At 43.9% G+C, this 21272-nt stretch overlaps 1 protein-coding gene across 1 annotated transcript in view; it reads right to left on the reverse strand.

Moving 5' to 3' along the window:
• INSR (insulin receptor) overlaps window positions 1-14229 on the reverse strand; it is a 174006-nt gene extending 159777 nt beyond the window's left edge. The window contains exon 1 of the mRNA XM_070792007.1: window positions 14199-14229. Coding sequence (XP_070648108.1) covers window positions 14199-14214 — 16 coding nt within the window. The 5' untranslated portion in view covers window positions 14215-14229. The remainder of the gene's footprint in view (window positions 1-14198) is intronic.
• Window positions 14230-21272: the final 7043 nt, after the last annotated feature.

Consider the following 21272-nt stretch of genomic DNA (forward strand, 5'->3'; position numbering starts at 1 on the left):
GGTGTGTGGAGTGAGAAGCTGGCCCCTGATGCAGCAGCACTGCACACACCTGCATTCATGAAGCTCCTGCTGCATACCCAGCCCTAGCTGAACTCCAAGCAGTCAGGGGTTCTGGAGGGTGGGGTCTCCTCCATCCAAATCAAGGATTTGGATGCAAGGATTTATTACAGAGAAGTCACCAGGAAGGGAGGGTGGGAAGCAGGATAGAGCAGGGGAAAGCTATGTAGATGAGTGAATCCCTGTTAAGTCCCAGCTGGCCTCAGCCTGATGCTGCTGAGAGCCCTGAGTGTGATGGTATCTTGGAGTTTGTTCTGTCTCCTGAAGGGCGCTTGGCTTTGACTCTCTAGACATTTGCTGTGGGCACGACAGAGGAGGTAGAGAGGCTCCAGACACTCTGGCTTGCCTCTGTGAGACCACTCCAAAGAGCAAGGCAGTGCTGAAAGCCACAGGTGTGAGTCTTAGCAGGAGAACAGGGAAGATAAGGAAGATTATATATGTATATATGTATATATATGATATATGACATACATATCATATATATCATATATATAGGCTTCTCAGGTGGGGCAGTGGTAAAGAATTCACCTGCCAATGCAGGAGACATAAGAGATGCAGATTCAATTCCTGGGTTGGGAAGATCCCCTGGAGTAGGAAATGGCAACCCACACCAGTGTTCTTGCCTGAAAAATCCCATGGACAGAAGAGCCTAATGGGTTACAGTCCATGGGGTTACAAAGAGTCGTACATGACTGAGCACATGCACACACACACATATAAGTATACACATATACACACAGCTGCAAGTGATGAATCAGAATGAAATGATCATTGTACACGGTGCAAAGGGCCACCCCAAGCCTCTCCAACAGAAAACAGACATATACATACAATGGGATACTACTCCGCCATAAGAAAGAAATAAACAATGTCATTTGCACAACGTGGATGGACCTAGAAAGGATCATACTAAGTGAAGCAAGCCAGAAAGAGAAAGACAGATACCATGTATTACTTGTATGTGGAATCTAAAATATGGCACACGTGAACTTATCTATGAAACAGAAATTGACTCCCAGACTAGAGAACAGAGTTGTGGTGACCAAGGTAGGGGGCAGGGAGAGATAGACTGGGAGTTTGGCATTAGCAGAGGCAAATTATTATAAATAGAATGGATAACCAACAGAGCCCTCCTGTATAGCACAGGGAACTCTGCTCAAAGTTACATGGCAGCCTGGGATGAAGAAGAGTATGGGGGAGAATAGATATGTGTATCCATATGGCCAAGTCCCTTTTCCGTCCACCTCAAAGTATCACAACATTGTTAACTGGCTCTATTCCAATATAAAAAAATTTTAAAAACTACACAGATATATTACTATCATATATTACAAACATATTAATTATGTTATGTTATATTACTAACATAATAAATTACTGCAAATGTCATTTATTTGTCCATTCAACTGCATTATGCTAGTGGTCAATTCTAAAACAAAGTAAGTCTTTTATCCCTCTGCGGCTCGTGTCTCAACTGGAAAGAACTTCTTCTCCATCTAAAAAACTCCTATTCATCCTTCAAAGCCTAACTTAAAGTCCTCTTTCGCTGACTCTCCTCTCTCCTATGCCTTATGAGATAACACCTCCCTCTACCATGCTAGTGTGGAAATGAAGGAACTGCTGCAGCATTTAATTCAATAGGTCAGAAAGAAAAAACAAGCCTAGGAAGGAATTCCTAATGAGTGGCAGAGTAGAACTTCATCAGGGAGAACACATAAAAACGTTAGAATTAAAAAAAAAGGAATTCTGAAACAGAAGAGCCGTATTTCTAGGCAGTTAATTCAAGAAACAGAAAAAACAAATGCAATTATCTAAAACCAGATATAGAGAGGCTCTTTCATAGAAGAATATGACATGCAACTCTAAGCTGAAAAATTTGAAGATCTCAGTGAAACGGAGCTTTCTACAAACATATACGTTACCAACATTAGCTCAAGAAGGCACAGAGCGCCTGAATGAATAAATAATGATGGGAAAACAAAACCAAAGACATTGTCAAAAAAGTCGATCTCCAACGATTTCGCCATTCAACCTTCAGAAGCTCAGTCTTCAAAAGGTCAAGAAAGAGGTAAACGTTTCTAAGTTAGATGGAAAATTTCCTAATCATTCTGTAAACAGCCCAACCCTGATACAAAACCTGCCAACCTGGGAAAAAAATGTTCAAAGACTAAGCTCATCCAATAAAAAAAAAAAAGAACAGACGTATTAAACAAAGCCCAGGTTCACAGACTCGTGTCCGTAATTCTGGAAAAAAAAAAAAGTTCAGCAAAGTGGAATTTTTTTTGGTACGTTTGGCATCAAAACAAAGTTGATACTCTCTTGGCAAATGTCACATTGCGCTTGAAACTATGTGGGTTATTTTCAAATATCTTTTGATGTTGATTTCTCACATAATTCCACAGTGATAAGAGAATGGACTCCATGATTTCGATACCTACACCTTTAGACCACAAAATTTTTGCACCTGGTTTTATGTCCCTGGATATGTTCCAGTGTCTCCTAGTTTTTATAGACTATGGGAACTTGAATAAAACTTATATCCTACTGTTTTGTGAAAATTGTATAAATCCTAATTACGTTGAATTGGTTCATGGTGCTTTTCAGTCTATTGGATCTTTCTACTTTTCTGTATATTCATTCTACTAATTTTTGAGAGCCTGATACTGAAACTCCAACTAAAAATCTCACTTTTTCTACTCAAAAAATAATTGTAATATATAGTGGAACTACATGTAACTTTGTTCTGTATTTTCCAAATCTCCTGTAAATGTGTTATCATACTTTCATAATGTAAAACATTTTTAAATAGAGAGAAAATCTAATTTGATAGCCAACGTGACCCACAGTGATATGAGCTTCTTTATAATATTTATGAATAAATATTATATGAATATATAGTATATGTTATATATAATATGTGTAATAAATATATATATTACATATATTATATTTCTGTGAATAAATTCATGCACCTTTGCTGCTGAAATATTAACGTGTTTGATTACAAGTTCTCCAGCAACCCACTAGTGGTGTTAAGTGACAATACAGAATATGCACTCTATTTTGTGTGTGTGTGTGTGTTGTGTGTTTGTGTGCAAAAATAACAATTTGCTGTGACCTTAGAGACTTATGCCAGGAATGCAAGGATGAATCTATGTTGGTAGTTGGGTCGTGGGAAGCATCAGAGTTCATTTCTCCATCTCTTTACTCAGTGATATCATGCTGGTAGCCTGAAACCATCCATGGGGAGAGTATCTGTATGCGTCCTCAATCATGTCAGGCTCTTTGACCCCGTGGACTACAGCTCACCAGGATCCTCTGTCCATGAAATTTTCCAGGCAAGAATACTGGAGTGGGTTGCCATGCCCTCCTCCAGGGGCTCTTCCTGATGCAGGGATTGAACTCAAGTCTCTTTTATCTCCTGCATTGGCAGGCAGATTCTTTACCACTAGCACCATTTCAGGAAGAGTATTTACACCACAGCAATTGGCAAATTCTTCTGAACCTTCCCCTCCCTCCCTCCATCTACCAGCGCTCTACTGAACATTGAAAAGTTTTAAATAAAATTCACCATCAGTAAGTGAAAGGAAAAAAACAGTAGATGTTCGGCTCCAGAGAAGTCAGAAAGTCATTTGGTAAAATCTTGATCCATTACAATATAAGAATTTAGTAATGCAAAGACATTTTCACGGTCCAGGAAGGTATTATAGCATTGTTAAACACACGGGCTCAGAAATTCTATTCCCTGTTTTTTTTTTTTTTAATTATTTTACTTATTTGTCTATGAGACTGGTCTGGGTCTTAGTTGCGGGATGCAGGATCTAGGTCCCAGACCAGGGATGGAACCCAGGCCCCCTGTATTGGGAGCATGGAATCACAGTCACTGGACCACTAGGAAGGTCCCTATTCCCTGGTTTTAAACCTTGCTGCTTCCATTGACTGTTTTTTCTTGGGTTCTCTGAACCTAAGTTTCCTCCTGTGAAATGGGAATAGCAATAGCACCTATCTCTGAGGACTGTTGAAAAGAATTAAATGAAACAATCCTGCAAAACATATAGAAAAGTGATCGGCAATAGTAAGAACCTCGTCAATGGTAGTTATTGTTACTGTGCTTTTTTGTGGAAAAAAAAATTTTTTTTAACTTTTATTTTATATTAGAGTATGGGCTGCCCAGGTGGCTCATTGGTAAAGAATCTGCCTACCAGTGCAGGAGATGTAGGTTCAGTCCCTGAGTCGGCAGTATCCCCTGGAGGAGGAAATGGCACCCCACTCCAGTATTCTTGCCTGGAGAATCCCATGGACTGAGGAGCCTGGCAGGCTGCAGTCCATGGGGTCCCAAAAAGCAGGACACAACTCAGCGACTGAGCACACACACACGCGTGCAGTTTTGATCTACAATGTGTTAGTTTTAGGTCTACAGCAAAGTGATTCAGCGATACATATACATGTAGCTATTCTTTTTCAAAGTTTTTTCCCATTTAGGTCATGACAGAGAATTGAGTATCGTTCCCTGTGCTATACAGTAGGTCTTTGTTGATCACCTAGTTTACATATAGTAATGTGTGTACGTTAACCCTAACCTCTTAATTTATCCTCCCCTCTCCTTTCCCCTTTGGGAACCATAAACAATTAATTGGGTTTTTTAAAATTTATTTATTTTAATTGGAGACTAATTACTATACAATATTGTAGTGGGTTTTGCCATACACTGACATGAATCAGCCATGGGTGTACATGTGTTCCCCATCCTGAACCCCCCTCCCACCTCCCTCTCCATCCCATCCCTCTGGGTCATCCCAGTGTACCAGCCCTGAGCACCTGTCTCATGCATCGAATCTGGACTGGCGAACTGTTTCTCATATGGTAACATACATGTTTCAATGCTATTCTCCCAAATCATCCCACCCTCTCCCTCTCCCACAGAGTCCAAAAGACTTCTATACATCTGTGTCTCTTTTGCTGTCTTGCATATAGGGTTATCATTACCATCTTTCTAAATTCCATATATATGCATTAGAATACTCTTGGTGTTTTTCTTTCTTGCTTACTTCACTCTCAATTAATTGTTAAATATGAAAAAAAGATAACAGTTTCCTAAAAAACTAATTATTTTGACTCAACCAGTCTATTTAACAGAGAAACACAAGTTTTCTTTTTTTTTAACAAGGAACCTAATTTATATCTACAAACACATTTTTCCATCATTCATTTCACTATTTCTAATTTTCTAGTGACTATACAGTCAGCAGTCACTATAGAAATAGTATACCTTTTTTAAATTTAAATTTATTTATTTTAATTGGAGGCTAATTACTGTACAATATTGTATTGGTTTTGCCATACATCAACATGAATCCACCACGGGTGTACACGTGCTCCTCATCCTGAACCCCCCTCCCACTTCCTTCCCCATACCATCCCTCTGGGTCATCCCAGTGCACCAGCCCCAAGCATCCTGTATCCTGCATCGAACCTGGACTGGCGATTCGTTTCTTATATGGTACTATACATGTTTCAATGCCATTCTCCCAAATCATCCCCCCGTCTCCCTCTTCCACAGAGTCCAAAAGACTGTTCTATACATCTGTGTCTCTTTTGCTGTCTCGCATACAGGGTTATCGTTACCATCTTTTTAAATTCCATATATATGCTTTAGTATACTGTATTACAATTAAGGAAAGAATACATTATTAGTTAATTCTTGGATGTTCTAATCACCTAGTAAAATAAGAAAAAATAATTATCAAGAGAAAAGGAGATCAAATAATCTTTATTTATAGGTAATAACCATATTTGCCTTAGAAAATCTAGCTGAAAAACTGTTCAAGTTAACAGGAAATCCTGAAGGCAACAGTGTACCAAAAAAATACACAAACACTAATCACTTTGTTATTGCTATTATTGCTAAGAGTCGTTTCGGACTCTTAGCAACCCGTGGACTGTAGCCCACCAGGCTCCTCTGTCCATGGAATTTCCCAGGCAAAAATACTAGAGAGATTGTCATTTCCTTCTCCAGGGGATCTTCCCGAGCCAGGGATCAAACCAGAGTCTCTTGCGTCTCTTGCACTGGCAGACGAGCCATCGGGGAAACCCAATCGCTTTCCCAAAGACCAGCAGTTGCCAAAAAATATAAAAGGGAAATGACTCATTTTATAATAGCAACCCAGAACATATATAACCTAGGGATACATTTGATCATAACTGTATAGGGTTAATGTGAATGAAATCATTAAAATTGTAAGGAGTATTTTAAAATGAAACGAATAAATATTCCTGAAAGGGAAGAATATTATGAATTACTAAGGTACAGAAAACAAAAAGAGACAGATTTATATGGGAAAAAAGCAGAAGAATAATATGTTCCTGAAAAGGAAGGATATTATAAACTACTAAGATACAGAAAAAAAAAGAGATTTATAGGAAAAAATAAAAAAACAGAAGATCCTTAAAGAGACCCAAATGTAGATAACTATTTGGTATTTCCAAACAAGGAACTCCAAATCAGAAGGCAAATAACTACTTATTCAATAACATGGATCTGGGACAACTGACTAAATGTTTGGAAAAAAAGTTACGTTTGACCTTCATTTCAACCCTCACAACCAAATAAATTCCAGATGGATAGAAAAGTAAGATTTAAAAAAAAAAAATGTGGTAACACACACATTAGAAGAAAATACAAGATGAATATTTACCAAAGGTATCAATAATAAAGGAAAAGACTGAGAAAATTGACCAAATTTTTTTTTTTTTACCCTGGGGGCCAAAACCAATTTCAAAAAGTTAAAAAAGAACGGGGAAACTAGAAAAGGCTGTTTGAAATGTATTAGCCAGTGGATTATTTTATATGTAAGAGATCAACAAGGAAAAGAAAAGATCATGGGAAAGAGACATATAAAAAATGCTGAACTGCATTAGACATCAAAGTTTTTTATAAATTAAAATAAGATGCACTATTTGCCTTTCCATTTGGCAAAACATAATAATACCCACTTCTGGGGAGGATGTGGGGAAACCCACTCATATACAGAACAAGAGAGAGTAAGTTTGCTCCATTTTTCTGAGATCAATTTCACTTTAGGTAAAAAATATAAACACCGTTCAACCCTGAAGTCTTCCAAACACTCATCTCTGTGACCCAACAGTAGATATTCATTCAAAAGAAATGAAAACAATATTCACCCAAAACCTCTATGTATGCTATTGTGTATTGTAGCTGTATTTATAGTTCCCAGAAACTAGAAACAACCCAAATGTCCTTTCAGGGAATAAAAAGACTGTGGCATAATCCACACACTAGAATTCTTCTCAACAACAAAAAGGAACCAATGACAGGACTTCCTTGGTGGTCTAGTGGTTAAGACTCCAAGCTTCCCATGCAGGGAGTATAGGTTTGATCCCTGGTCAGGGAATTGAGATTTCACATGCTATGCAGTGTGGCAAAAAAAAATTTTTTTTAAATAACAAATGGCAAATACACACAACTATAGGGATGAATCTCAAATGTATTCTTCTGAGTGAAAGACACCAGGCTCCAAAATCCATTTGCATGACATTCTGCAGAAAGCAAAACTGTAATTACAGACATCAGAGCAGTGGTTTCCAAGGACAAGAATGAAGGGAAGAAAGTGAACACAGGAAAAAAAACCCTGCAGGAATGCGGCAAACAACAGAATATTCTGCAGGTATTTGCTAAAACCTATAAAATTGTAGACTGAACTGCGAGAATCTTAGTGTATGTAGGTGACATATCAATAAACCTAATTTTTAAAAAACCATCTTAAGGAAGAACATAAGCAAAGAATTGAGTATATGGATGGTTGTCATAGCATAATACATAACACATAAAAAATGAATCATTTAGAATAACCTACAGCTTCCCTGGTGGCTCAGAGGTAAAGAATCCACCTGCCAAAGAAGGAGATGCAGGTTCGATCCTTGCATTGAGAAGATCCCCTGGAGAAGGAAGTGGCAACCCACTCCAGTATGCTTACCCAGGAAATCCCAAGGACAGAGGAGCCGAGCAGGCTACATACAGTTCATGAGGTCGCAGGGTCAGACACAACTGAGTGAGTAAACAGCAACAGTGTACCAAGGCCAATTTCTTAGTTTTGACAAAAATACCCTAGTTGTACATAGGATGGCAACTTTAGGGAGAGCTGGATATAGGATGTATGGAAACTCTCTGTACTGCTTTTTTACTACTTTTCTGCAAATCCAAAATTATTTACAAAATGCGTTTTTAAAGACCATTTAAACATTTACTGTACAGACATAGATAAGAACTCTGGATGTGAACGCCACAATCCTCCCATAAAATCCCAACTGGCTTTTATGTTATCCCTTCCATTGGCACTTTTATTTTTTCACAATAAATATGCACTATAATTTCTTTACAGGGTTATAAAAACAAACACGAAGCCAGTATGACCTTGCATGAAGGCTTGGTCGCGGAAGCTCGCCTTATGAGTGTTTCAGTCATAAAGCACCTACTATGTGTCAGAGACAGAGTCAACCTTTGGAGAGATGTTGTCTTCACACACACACACACACACACAGAAACCCCCAAAGTGATGGATGGTATGTTTTCTGTACCAAGTCATCAATTTCGTGAGACAAGTGAGTCAGAGCCCATGGTGTCAGAATTGTATTCTTAAGCTGTAAATAAACAGTAGTTTCCTTAAAGACCAAGGGAGTACAATTTTTCAATAGTCTTTCCTCTCCTCTGCCTTCACCATCTCCATGGACTGTCAGCTCCAAGCCCCTAAAATCTGTTCAGATTTTTTGAATAATTGACTCCATTTCTTGCTCACTTGTTGGGCAGGGCACACTTTCAGTTTTATGCTATATGGTCCAAAGGCAGCTCACAATTTGGCAGCTTGCTTCTTCAGCATCATCAAGGGAGAGAGAGAGGGAGGCTTCTAGCAGAGGACAGTGCCATCTTAACATCACATGATCTTTAGCACATAATCACAGACATCCCGAGCATCCCTGGTGGCTCAGTGGTAAAGAACCCACCGGCCAATGCAGGAGACTTGGGCTTGATCCCTGGGTTGGGAAGATCCCCTGGAGAAGAAATGGCAACCCACTCCAGTATTCTTGCCTGGAGAATCCCACAGACAGAGGAGCCTGGAGGGCTATAGCCATGGGGTCACAAAGAGTCGGACTCAACTGAGCGACTGACACCGTTGTCACCAAGTCGAAGCTTGCTTCGCTTGCCGCACGATAGGTCAATAAATCCAGGAGAGAGGCGTGGAGGCAAGGGACACGACTTTATTTGGTGGCTTACGGAGATGTCAACGTATTGTCTCAGAGTAAGCATCTTATCATGGTCTGAATGCCAGGTTCTTTTATAGAAGAGACATGGGGGGTGGGGAAGAGAAGTAAAAAACCCATTAATCTTGCAAACATCTCTTAGAATGGGAAATCTCACAGAAAGGATGTGTGGCTTCCTTCCTGTAGCCATCCACAGGTGGATAGGGTCCCGCACAAAGGCACTTAGGTTTAATATTTAGAGAGGGGGCAGGGTTCCCTGAGGTAAGCCATTGTGTATAAACAATATCCTTTCAGTGAACAAAAGCAACGAGAAGCAAAGATTAAAGTAAAAGAAACAGATCTAAACAGGGAGTCAGAATTGGCTCTTTCCTGCAAGGCTATAATAGGGTTGTCTACATGCACTGCACCATGCATTAGGTTCCTAGGTTGTTCTTGTCATCGTTTAGCTGCTCAGATGTTTCCAACTCTTTGCAGACCCATGGACTGTAGCCCGCCAGGCTCCTCTGTCCATGGAATTCTCCAGGCAAGAATACTGGAGTGGCTAGCCATTCCCTTCTCCAGAGGATCTTCCCAAACCAGGGATCGAAGCCAGGTCTCCTGCATTGCAGGCAGATTCTCTACCGTCTGAGCCACCAGGAACCCCAGTATCATGATTCCTATTATTTTTAACTTTAGCCTCTACGGTGTGAACTTACTGGTCCATGCCTCTTTTGCAGTTGACTCAGCAGGTTTGCAAGTAACATTTGTTGAATGAATGAATCTTTGCATTAATGGAGCTATATAACCAGAGAATCTTCCTTCCTTCCTTCTAGTAAGGTTTTTTTTTTTCTGAGGACTTGATAAAATAATGGATAACTTTTGAGCTCATATGCACCAAGACACATATTCTAAGCATTTCCCATGGGTTTACTCTGAATTTAGAAATATTTTCAAGGGACTTCCCTGGTGGTCCAGTGGTGAAGACTCTGAGATTCCACTGCAGGGGTGAAGTTTCCACCCATGATAGGGGAATTAAGATCCTGCATGCCACACACAGCAGGGCTAAACACTAAAAAAAAAAAATGTTTTTAAAAAAGAAATACTATCATAGGCATTTGACAGACCAGAAAAAGGAGGGCGCAGAGATGTTAAAGTAATTACCCACATGGATGATAAGTAACAGAGTTTGAGACTCAGTTGGAAATAAACCAGGCAGGACCCTGATCACACCAAGCTTTCATTCTAACTGCAGAGAGCAAAAAAATAAGATCAGAAACAATACAGAATCTAAGTGTCATAAATGTAATAAAGGAAATAAAGTCAAGTGATGTGATAGTGAGTGATGGAATAGGAGTGTTTCCACTTAGGAAGGGGGGGCATGTAACACTTGACCTAAGACCCAGAGAATGAGATGAGCCTAGCCATGAAGGTCTGGGAAGGAAAAGGATACCAAGGAAGAAAAAAAAAACCAAAACAGTAACTGCAAAGGCTCTGAGGCTGGAGAGAGGTCTGTCCGAAGGGCAAAAAGGCAGCTGGTGTGGTTGGAGGACTGTGAGCAGGAGAGGGGTACAATTTGTTGGGAGGAAAATATAGAACAAAGTTTATAGCATCCCAGGGCTTTCCTGATGGCTTAGCAGCAGAATCTGCCTGCAAGGCAGAAGATGAAAGAGACATGAGTTCGATCCCTCGGTTGGAAAGATCCCCGAGGTAATGACAACCCACTCCAGTATTCTTGCCTGGAAAATTCCATGGACAGGGGAGCCCAGCAGGCTACAGTCCACGAGTCACAAAGAGTCGGACACTACAGAGTGACTGAGCACATATCCCAGCCCTGGGCCTGGCACACAGCCCTCATTCAGTAAATATAACGATTGTTATAACTGCTTCAAAGGGCTGAGAGCTGCATTTGCTGCCCCCAGGGGCTGAACATCAGGAAGTTCCCGGCCTTTAGGTGTGGCCAAGGTGCAAGAGTGGGCCGTGGGAGCCTCTGCAGGATCTGGCTCAGGAAGACCCTGCCTGGGAAGGGCCGACCAGCTGGTGCATCATTCATCCTTCCTCAAGTCCTCAAACACTGCCCACACCCTCCTGCCGGGAACAGGGTTGGAGTCAGCACCACCTTCCCACTCGCCCAAGACACTTTTGTCAGAGGTCGGTGACTTTTTTTTTTTTTTACATAATAGCAAAACGCAGATCTCCCATCACTTCATGGCAAATAGATGGGGAAAAAAATGGAAACAGTGACAGACTTTATTTTCTTGGGCTCCAAAATCACTGCGGACTGTGACTGCAGCCAGGAAATTAAAAGACGGTTGCTCCTTGGAAGAAAAGCTACGGCAAACCTAGACAACAGGTTAAAAAGAAGAGACAGCTCTTTGCTGACAAAGTTCCATCTAGTCAAAGCTATGGTTTTCCCAGTAGTCATGTACGGATGCGAGAGCTGGACCGTAAGAAGGCTGAGTGCTGAAGAATTGATGCTTTTGAATTGTGGTGTTAGAGAACTCTTAAGAGTCCCTTGGACAGCAAGGCAATCAAACCAGTCAATCCTAAAGTCCTGAATATTCATTGGAAGGACTAATGCTGAAGCTGAAGCTCCAACAGTTAGGCCACTGAACAACCGACTCATTGGAAAAAACCATGATGCTGGGAAAGGTTGAGGGCAGGAGGAGAAGGGCATGACAGAGGATGAGATGGTTGGATGGCATCATCAACTCAATGGACATGAGTTTGAGCAAATTCAGGGAGATAGTGAAGGACAGGGAAGCCTGGGGTGCTGCACTCCACAGGGTCACGAAGAGTCGGACATGACTTAGCAACTACACAACAACAAAATTCAGGAAAATAACAACCAAAGAGAAGAAAATGGAGAAAGAGGAAGAGGAAAAGGAGGCGGGAGGAGAGAATGAGTGGGAGGAATAAGGAGAAGAGGAGGAAGGGAAAGAGGAAGAGGAGATACGGGAAGGGGAGGAGGAGGGAGAGGAAGCAGAAGAAGAAAGAAGGAGGGAAGGAAGGAGAGAAGGAAGATTTCTTGCATCTCCTGCATTGGCGGGTGGATTCTTTACCTCTGAACCACCTGAAAAGCCCCAGAGTGGCCCAAGCTTGGCTTCAGTCCCTCTCAGTCTCCCTAGCTCTGAACTTTGGACACCACTGATGACGCCTCTCAGGGCGTGCTGAGGACATGGCACCATAGCCCCCCAGGTGCAGCATCTAGGTACAACACGTCACCTCTATCTTGTTGACTATCATCCAGTTCCACATGTGAACTCAGCCGCGCATGCATGGAACTGGATCCTGCCAGAGAAATCGGATCTGGAACATCCCAGAATTTGTGGTCCCAGCTCCTGCCCCCAGGGAGCCAGGGGACCCGTCCAGGAAGATGGTTCCCACACTGGACAGCTCTGGATCCCTCCGTGGGAACCACTGGGAGGCCCGGCAGCTGCTGGAGGAATTTCTTCCACTGCGTCCTGGTTCTTTGAAGACGAATTTGTCTTAGGGGATGGCCAGAGTGGCTCAGGGTCAAGGCTGGGGGAGAGAGGAAGTCAAGCTCTTCCATGGGTCTGAAATGAGTCAGTATGGGAGTGGTGGGAGGTTTAGGAGATCCCTTGGCTCAGGATAGGCCAACTTTGAAGGCTCATGGGCATCACACATGGACATCCTTAGACCTGGGTACACATGCAGATATGCTGGGGACACACGTGTGTTCACGTGGGCACATGCACAGACATGCTCAAGCACACATCTGTGTGTTAATAAGCACATAGGCAAGAAGATGCTCCAAAGACTTCCCTGGTGGCACAGTAAACAAGAATCTACCTGCCAATAGAGGAGACTTGGGTTCGATCCCTGGTCCGAGGAGATCCCACATGCCGAGGGACCACTAAACCCATGCGCCACAGCTACTGAGCCCTCACTCTAGAGCCCATGCTCCGCAGCAACAGAAGTCACCTCACTGAGAAGCCCAAGAACCACAGTGAAGAGTCTATCTCCTGCTTGCTGCAACTAGAGAAACCCTGAGCAAAGCAAAGACCCAGCACAGCAAAAAATAAATAAATAAGTTTTTTTGAAAAAGAATACACTCCAATACACCCATGCAAACTGTAGAGTCTCTTCTGTCCATGGGATTACCCTGGCAAGAATACTGGAGTGGGTTGCCATATATACATATATATGAATCACTTTGTTATGCAGCTGAAAGTAACACAATACTGTAAATCAACTATATACACTTCAATTAAAAAAAAAAAAAAAAACAGAAAGAAAAACAGAAAACAAGGGGGCCCTTGCCCTGCAAGAGTGTAGAGACCAGGGTTGCCATTTCCTTCTCCAGGGGATCTTCCCCACTCAGGGATCGAACCCAGGTCTCCTGCATTGTAGGCAGACGCTTTACCATCTGAGCCACCGTAGAGACCAGAGACAAACCCAAAGCTCAAATCCAGCCAGCCACCTGCCAACACAGACAGGAAAAACTTTTGCACAAACTTTTGCACACCCCACCCCACAACAGTCCGTCCTCAATCTTGAATTGTACCCGATTTCAAATCTTAACACCTGCTTAGTCGTCAAAATATACCTAGAATCCAACCACTTCCTTTTCCCACGCTCCCTCACCTGGTCAGGCCCCAGCATCGCTCACCTGGACCAATGCAGTCCTCTTCGGAGTACTGATCCCCGGCTCCCACCCCAGCTCTCACAGTCTGTCCTCCCTGAAGCAACCACCGGAGGGCGCCCGTGAGCACCTGAGTCAGGCCCCGCCTCCTCCTCTGCTCACAGCCCTCCAGGGCTCCCATCTTACGGAAAACAAAAACCCAAATGCTCCCGCAGCCCACAAAGCTAGACAACCTGGTCGATCCCCTCCCTCCCTTCCCTCCTCCCTCTCTCCCCTTGCTTACTTTGCTCCACCTGCATGGGCCTCCTGGCTGTTCCTCCAGCACGGCAGGCCAGGTCTTTGCCCAGGACCTTTGCACAGGCTGTGCCCTCTGTCCAGACCGCTCTTCTCTCAGATATCTTGACTCGCTCCCTTAACTTCCTTCAGTTTTCATTTCTGTTCTCTCTCCCCTACTACCCGAAAGGTCACTCCAGACAAGAATGTCTGTGGGCTTCATGCTCTGTTGGTGTCTCAGTTCTAAATGGTGCCAGCATACAGTAGGGGTTCCATAATTATCTTTTGTTGTTGTTCAAGCTGAGTAAATATTAGACAATATTGTTTCTGTTGTTAACCTATCTAGTATCTATCTCTTACTCCCTTGGGGACAAAGGGTTTCTCCTTTCTTTTCACTTATTTTTTTCTGCACTGGGTCTCAGTTGCTGCTCGGGGTCTTTCTCTGGTGCTTGAGCTTCTCGTTGTGCTGGCATCTCTCATTGCAGAGCAGGGGATGTAGGGCACATGGGCTTCAGCAGTGGTGGTGAGTGGCCTTAGTTGCCCCGTGGCATGTGGGATTTTCACTGACCAGGGCTCAAACCCTCATCCTCTGCATTGGCAGGCAGATGTGTTAACCACTGGACCACCAGGGAAGTCTCCTTCTTTCTTTTATCAAATATTTATTGAGCACCTAGTGCAAGCCTAGCTGCTGCTGCTGCTAAGTCGCATCAGTTGTGTCCGACTCTGTGCAACCCCATAGACGGCAGCCCACCAGGCTCCCCCATCCCTGGGATTCTCCAGGCAAGAGTACTGGAGTGGGTTGCCATTTCTTTCTCCAATGCATGAAAGTGAAAAGTGAAAGTGAAGTCCCTCAGTCGTGTCCGACTCTTCTCGACCCCATGGACTGCAGCCTTCCAGGCTCCTCCGTCCATGGGATTTTCCAGGCAAGAGTACTGGAGTGGGTTGCCATTGCCTTCTCCAGCATGCCTAGCAGGCAAAGGAAATAGGCATAAAGCCCCTGCCCCCCAAAACTTGCATTCACATGCAGAAGGCAGGTTAACATGTGCAGAGCAAGAAATGATTTCAGATACAGCAGAAACTAACACAACATTGTAAACCAACTGCACTCTAATAAAACATTTTAAATTTATATATTTATATATATGCTGCTGCTGCTGCTAAGTCGCTTCAGTCGTGTCCGACTCTGTGCGACCCCATAGACGGCAGCCCGCCAGGCTCGGCCATCCCTGGGATTCTCCAGGCAAGAACACCGGAGTGGGTTGCCATATCCTTCTCCAGTGCATGAAAGTGAAAGGTGAAAGTGAAGTCGCTCAGTCGTATCTGACTCTTAGTGACCCCATGGATTTCAGCCTACCAGGCTCCTCCGTCCATGGGATTTTCCAGGCAAGAGTACTGGAGTGGGGTGCCAATATAATGGATAACTAATAAGAACCTGCTGTATAGCACAGGGACTTTTACTCAATACTCTGTAATGAGCTGTATGAGAAAAGAATCTTTAAAAAAAAAGAATGGATATATGTGTGTGTGTAACTGATTCACTTCGCTGTACACCTGAAACTAACATGACATTGTAAATCAACCATAATCCAATTTAAAGTTTTTCATTTTAAAATTAAAAAACTAAATGTAAATCAGATGTAAAAAGAGAAATAAATGATTTCAGACAGTGGCAAGAAAATGCAGACAGCAGAAAAAATGAAACAGGAAGAGAGTTTGGAGAGGGAGCTGGGGAGAGACAGAATAGCTGAAAGCTGGGAATCCATCTTTAGGTCAGGCTGGTACAATGTACAATAGCCAGGACGTGGAAGCCACCTAGATGGCCATCGATATAAGAATGGACAAAGAAGACATGGTCCATATATACAATGGAATATCACTCAGCCGTAACAAGAACGTATTTGAGTCAGTCCTAGTGAGGTGAATGAACCTAGAGCCTGTTATACAGAGTGAAGTGAGTCAGAAACAGGAAAACAAATAGCATATATTAACGCACACATGTGGAATCTAGAAAAATGGTTTTGATGAACCTATTTGCAGGAAGGGAATCGAGATACAGATGTAGAGAAGAGACTTGTGGACACGGGGGAGGAGGGAGAAAGTGGGATTAATGGAGAAAGTAGCATCAACATATACACACCATCATGTGTAAAATGGATAGCTGGTGAGAAACTGCCGTATATAACACACAGAGCCCAGTCTGGCACTCTGTGATGACCTAGAGGGGTGGGATGGAGGAGGGAAGAGAGCCTCAAAAGGGAGGAGATATATGTATGATTTTGGCTGATTCACATTGTTGTATGGCAGAAACCAACAAAACATTGCAAAAATTTGAAAAAGAAAAATTGTCCATGTGCAAATTTCACAATAATGACAAATGTTAGATTTTAAGGCCAAATATCTGCTATCTTCATTGTTTAAAAAAAAAAAAAAGATTTCACTTAAGACAAAATAAATCTCAATTTCTCACCAAAAAAAAAAAACCAAACTCAGGTTGGTGCTATACTGCAGTTCCAGCTGTGATGGCAAATGAAGGAAGGAGGAGTGCACACCGCAGAGGCGCAGGCTCCAGCAGGTAAGGACCCCTCCCGCAGGGCAATACGCACAGCGTGCACTTGGCCAGATGACCAGCTCCCCAGCCCCACACGCAGACCGGCTTCCTTGACCCCTGAGTCCATGAGTGCACGGGAAGAGAGGGCCCATGGTTGAGACGCCCTGCCCTTCCTCCAGGGTTCCCAGACACCTGCCACGGGCTCCCCACCAGAAGGAAAAGGAAGAACGTCAGCCCAGGGCAGCCGCTGCCTTGTGGAGTGGGCTGGCTGCTGGAGGGGGGACTTCTTCCCAGCCCCCTCCCTTCCAGGGTGACCAGAGGGGTTGCTGGAAAAGTCCAAGCACGGGAAATACAAACAGGCAGATGGCAGGGAGCAGGCAGGGACGTTATACCCATAGACTGGCGGGAACTGAAGCCTTGCATCCCAAGCGTGGAGATACTGGACTCCGACCCCCGACCCCGCTCCCCGCCGGAGCCTCCCCCAGGGCCTGTCTGCTAGGGAACCAGGCTGAAAGCCAGGAGGCACCCTCTTTCCCTACCAGGCTTCTACACCAAAACCAGCTCATTCTGCCGCCTGAATGCCCCTCAAAACCACCCACTTCTCTCCCTCCTGCATCCCCGCTAAGCAACCACCCACTATCCCCTGGATAATAGCCCTCCCCCGACCTGTTCTCCACTTTGCTGGGGCAACCTCTATCCATTCTGCCCCCACCAAGCTAGAGGGATTTCTAAACAAGCCCCAGACCTTGCCACCTGCCCCCTGGATAAAGCCTTCCATGGCTCCCCATTGCCCTTAGTGCCAAACCTAAACTTTTAAAACCCCACCTCCTCCAGCCCAGCCCACTGTGGCCTCTGTCTCTAGCATCCTTCATCATGGTCTCTCCCCCTCGTGGTTCTGCTGGTGGCAGACAGGTGAATTCACTTTGGATTCCTCTGCAGCTTGTCCCAGCATCCCCCAGTCTCCCCCATTCTTTAACAGTCTGCTGAGCATGGCTCCATGAAGACACCTTCCTGGACTCCCGCTAGAGCTCAGTCCATATAGCTTGGTTCTTACCTGTATCTCTGTGTCCTTAGCAGACTCGAGTTCTGCAGGGGTCTCCCACACCTGGTACAGTATCTGCTTTAAAATAGGTGCTTAATAGGTAACACAAGATATACTGTATGGGAAGGTGGGTTTCAAGCTGACTGTGCCTGGCAGGGGACAGTCTGCTGCTGTTCTAACCACTGTTCCGTGATTGATGGGGCTAGGTGGTTACCAGGCACTTACAAGCTGTTCCTCATGGTTCACCCGGAAGGTGGACATAGGTGATCCCTTGCTCTGCTCTCTTAGCCAAGATGAGCTTCATGGGCCAAAAAAGAAAAACTTTCTTGAAAAGGAAGTTTTTAAGGGAAGAATCAGCATCTAAAAGTTCAAAGCCTAACTTTGCCTAGAAGGGGACTTGATTAACTCTGGTGTGGGGGTGCTCACTGCCTCTCACCATGGATGACCTTGATTAGCCCTGGTGTTGGGAGGCTCACTACCTCTCACCGTGGACAACCTCAGTTGTGTGAAGGCAGGTTTTGGAACCATCTTTCTCCAGCCTCTGTGTGCCCCACCCAGCAGTGGAGGATGACCCCTGCCCCCTGTCATGACGGTAGACACACCTCAAGAGGGAGCTTGGGCTGAAAGAAGCTGAAGGACTCTTGAGTCCAGGTTACTAGCGGAGACAGGCAGGGCCAGTTACTTCAGGCTCATCTTACAACTGGAAGTATGTAAAGAAACCATGCTGTGCTTCTGTGGGCATCTCATTGTGAGAACATTGGGTTCTTGGGTTATATTAAGATGTGGTTTTCCTGTTGGAGCCTCTCGCGTCCTCTGTGGTTTCTCTGGGGGTTCAACAACAAGGGAAGGAATGGGTTCTCAGTAAGGGGTGGGCACAAGAAGGGGCCCAGCCAGCCTCCCACCTGGTGTTGCTGTCTAAACTCGGAATCCAGCCCCCCGGCGGGTGGGGAGTCACCCCAAAACGTTCCGTGAGTAGGGCTGCCATATAAAACTATAAGATGTCTGGGGATTTCCCTGGTGTTCCAGTGGTTAAGACTCCTTGTTTCTCCAAATAAGCAAGGGTGATTACTGGGGGTGCCTGTAATCACTGATACAACAGTTCTGAATGATCTAGAAAAAATAAATTGTATTTAATAGAAAATGTAAATAAAGTCAGGGAAATGTTTAAAAAAAAAAAAAAAGACTCCATGCTTCCAATGTAGGGGGCGCAGGTTTGATCCCTGGTTGGGGAACTAAGATCCTACAGCCTAAATATATTACACACACACACACACACACACACAGGTGGCAGTAGTGGTAAAGAACCCGCCTGCCAATGCAGGAGATGTAAGAGATGCAGGTTCAATCCCTGGGTCGGGAAGATCCCCTGGAGGAGGGCATGGCAACCCACTCCAGTATTCTTGCCTGGAGAATCCCATGGACATAGGAACCTGCCAGGCTACAGTCCATAGGGTCATAAAGAGTCAGACACAACTGAAGCAACTTAGCACGCACATGTATTCATATACGTGGAGAAAGAGAGAGATAGAATCTAGCAACTTCTATTTTATCTAGCAAGCTTGAGTCTAAAAGTGCAAAGTGAAAATGTTAGTCACTTAGTCATGTCCAACTCTGGGTCCCCATGGACTGCAGCCCACCAGACTCCTCTGTCCATGGGATTTCCCAGGCCAGAATACTGGAGTGGGTAGCCATTCCCTTCTCCAGAGGATCTTCCCAACCCAGGGACTGAACCCAGGTCTTCTGCATTGCAGGGGGATTCTTTACCATCTGAGCCACCAGGGAAGCCCTGAGTCTACAGTTGTGCAAAGGACCCTCTCCTGTATGAATAAATAAGGTGTCCTGCATATAGGTAGGTCTATTTTTATAATGAGGGCAGGTGCTGCCTTGTTTTAAAAATACAAATGGATTAAAGATGTTGATGAAATCATCTTAGCTCTTTGCCTGCGTGCGCATGTGCCTGCACTCGCGCACACACACAGACACACACACAATTATGTAGTTGAAAGGGCACCAGAAGAGGACTAGTCCAACAGAGGGATCTGCAGGTGCAGAGACCCTGAGGTTAGAAGGCTGTTGGCAGCAAAGGCGAGGAAACCTACCTGATACCTGCTGCTGCTAAGTCGCTTCAGTCGTGTCCAACTCTGTGTGACCCCATAGACGGCAGCCCACCAGGCTCCCCCGTCCCTGGGATTCTCCAGGCAAGAACACTGGAGTGGGTTGCCATTTCCTTCTCCAATGCATGAAAGTGAAAAGTGCAAGTGAAGTCGTTCAGTCGTGTCTGACTCTTAGCGACCCCATGGACTGCAGCCCACCAGGCTCCTCCATCCATGGGATTTTCCAGGCAAGAGTACTGGAGTGGGGTGCCATTGCCTTCTCCAACCTGATACCTACAGTGAACCATATCCTGTTCTGAGCGCTTTACCTGCATCACCTCATCAAAACCTCTGTTATGGGGTGGGGGGTACTGTGGGACAGACAGATATAGGCACTTGCCCACTCAGCAAGTCATTGGCAGGATTGGAAGTTGAACCCAGATGCCACACTCTTAGCCCCTGCAGACTCTATTACCTTCACTCTCCATCCAGGGATATTAAAAGACCCAAGAGTACTCATTCAAATTGTCTGATGTTACAAATATAGAGAACTAACTAGTGGTTACTAGTCGGAGGGAGGGAAGGAATGAGAGGAGGGGTAAGAGAGGGGTAAGGGATTAAGAGGCACAAGCTACTATGTATAAAATAAATAATCGGGACTTCTCTGGTGGTCCATTGGTTAAGACTTCGCCTTCCAATGCAGGGCATGTGGGCTCCATCCTTGGTCAGGGAGCTAAGATCACACATGGGCCAAAAACCCAAAACATAGAAAGAATATTATAACAAATTTAATACTTTTAAAAAAGTCTTTAAACAAGAAAAATTTTCAGTTAAAAGCATGTTAATAGATAAAACAAAATTAAAAATAAATACTCTACAGGGGTATATTGTACAGCACAGGAAATATAGCCAATACTTTATAGTAGCTTTAAGTGGAGTATAATTTACAAAAATAGTGAATCATTATGTTGTACACCTGAAACTAACATAATACTGTGAATCAACTATACTTCAATTTAAAAAGAAGGAAATCAGCTTTGGTAATAATGTAACTATTTTTAAAATTTTTTCTGATGTTATAAAGGGACCCTAACCCAATGAGAGACCATGACACACTGTTTGGAATGGCTAAAATTAGTAAACGATAGCACTAAGTGTTGGCAAGGGTTTGGAGCAACTAGAACTCTCAAATGCTGCTGACGGGGATGCAAAATTGTGCGTTATTAACACTACTTTGTGAAACAGTTTACATTTTTCTTACCAAGGTAAATACACATTTACAGATATGACCCAGCAATGCCGTCCCTAGATACTGTCCCAAGAGAAATGAAAGCTTGTGTCACACAGAACCTTCAGCACAAATGCTTATAGTGGCATTATTCATAATCACCAACCACCAGA

The sequence above is a fragment of the Bos indicus genome, chromosome 7 (genome assembly GCF_029378745.1).
Source record: "Bos indicus isolate NIAB-ARS_2022 breed Sahiwal x Tharparkar chromosome 7, NIAB-ARS_B.indTharparkar_mat_pri_1.0, whole genome shotgun sequence".
Lineage (NCBI taxonomy): Eukaryota > Metazoa > Chordata > Mammalia > Artiodactyla > Bovidae > Bos > Bos indicus.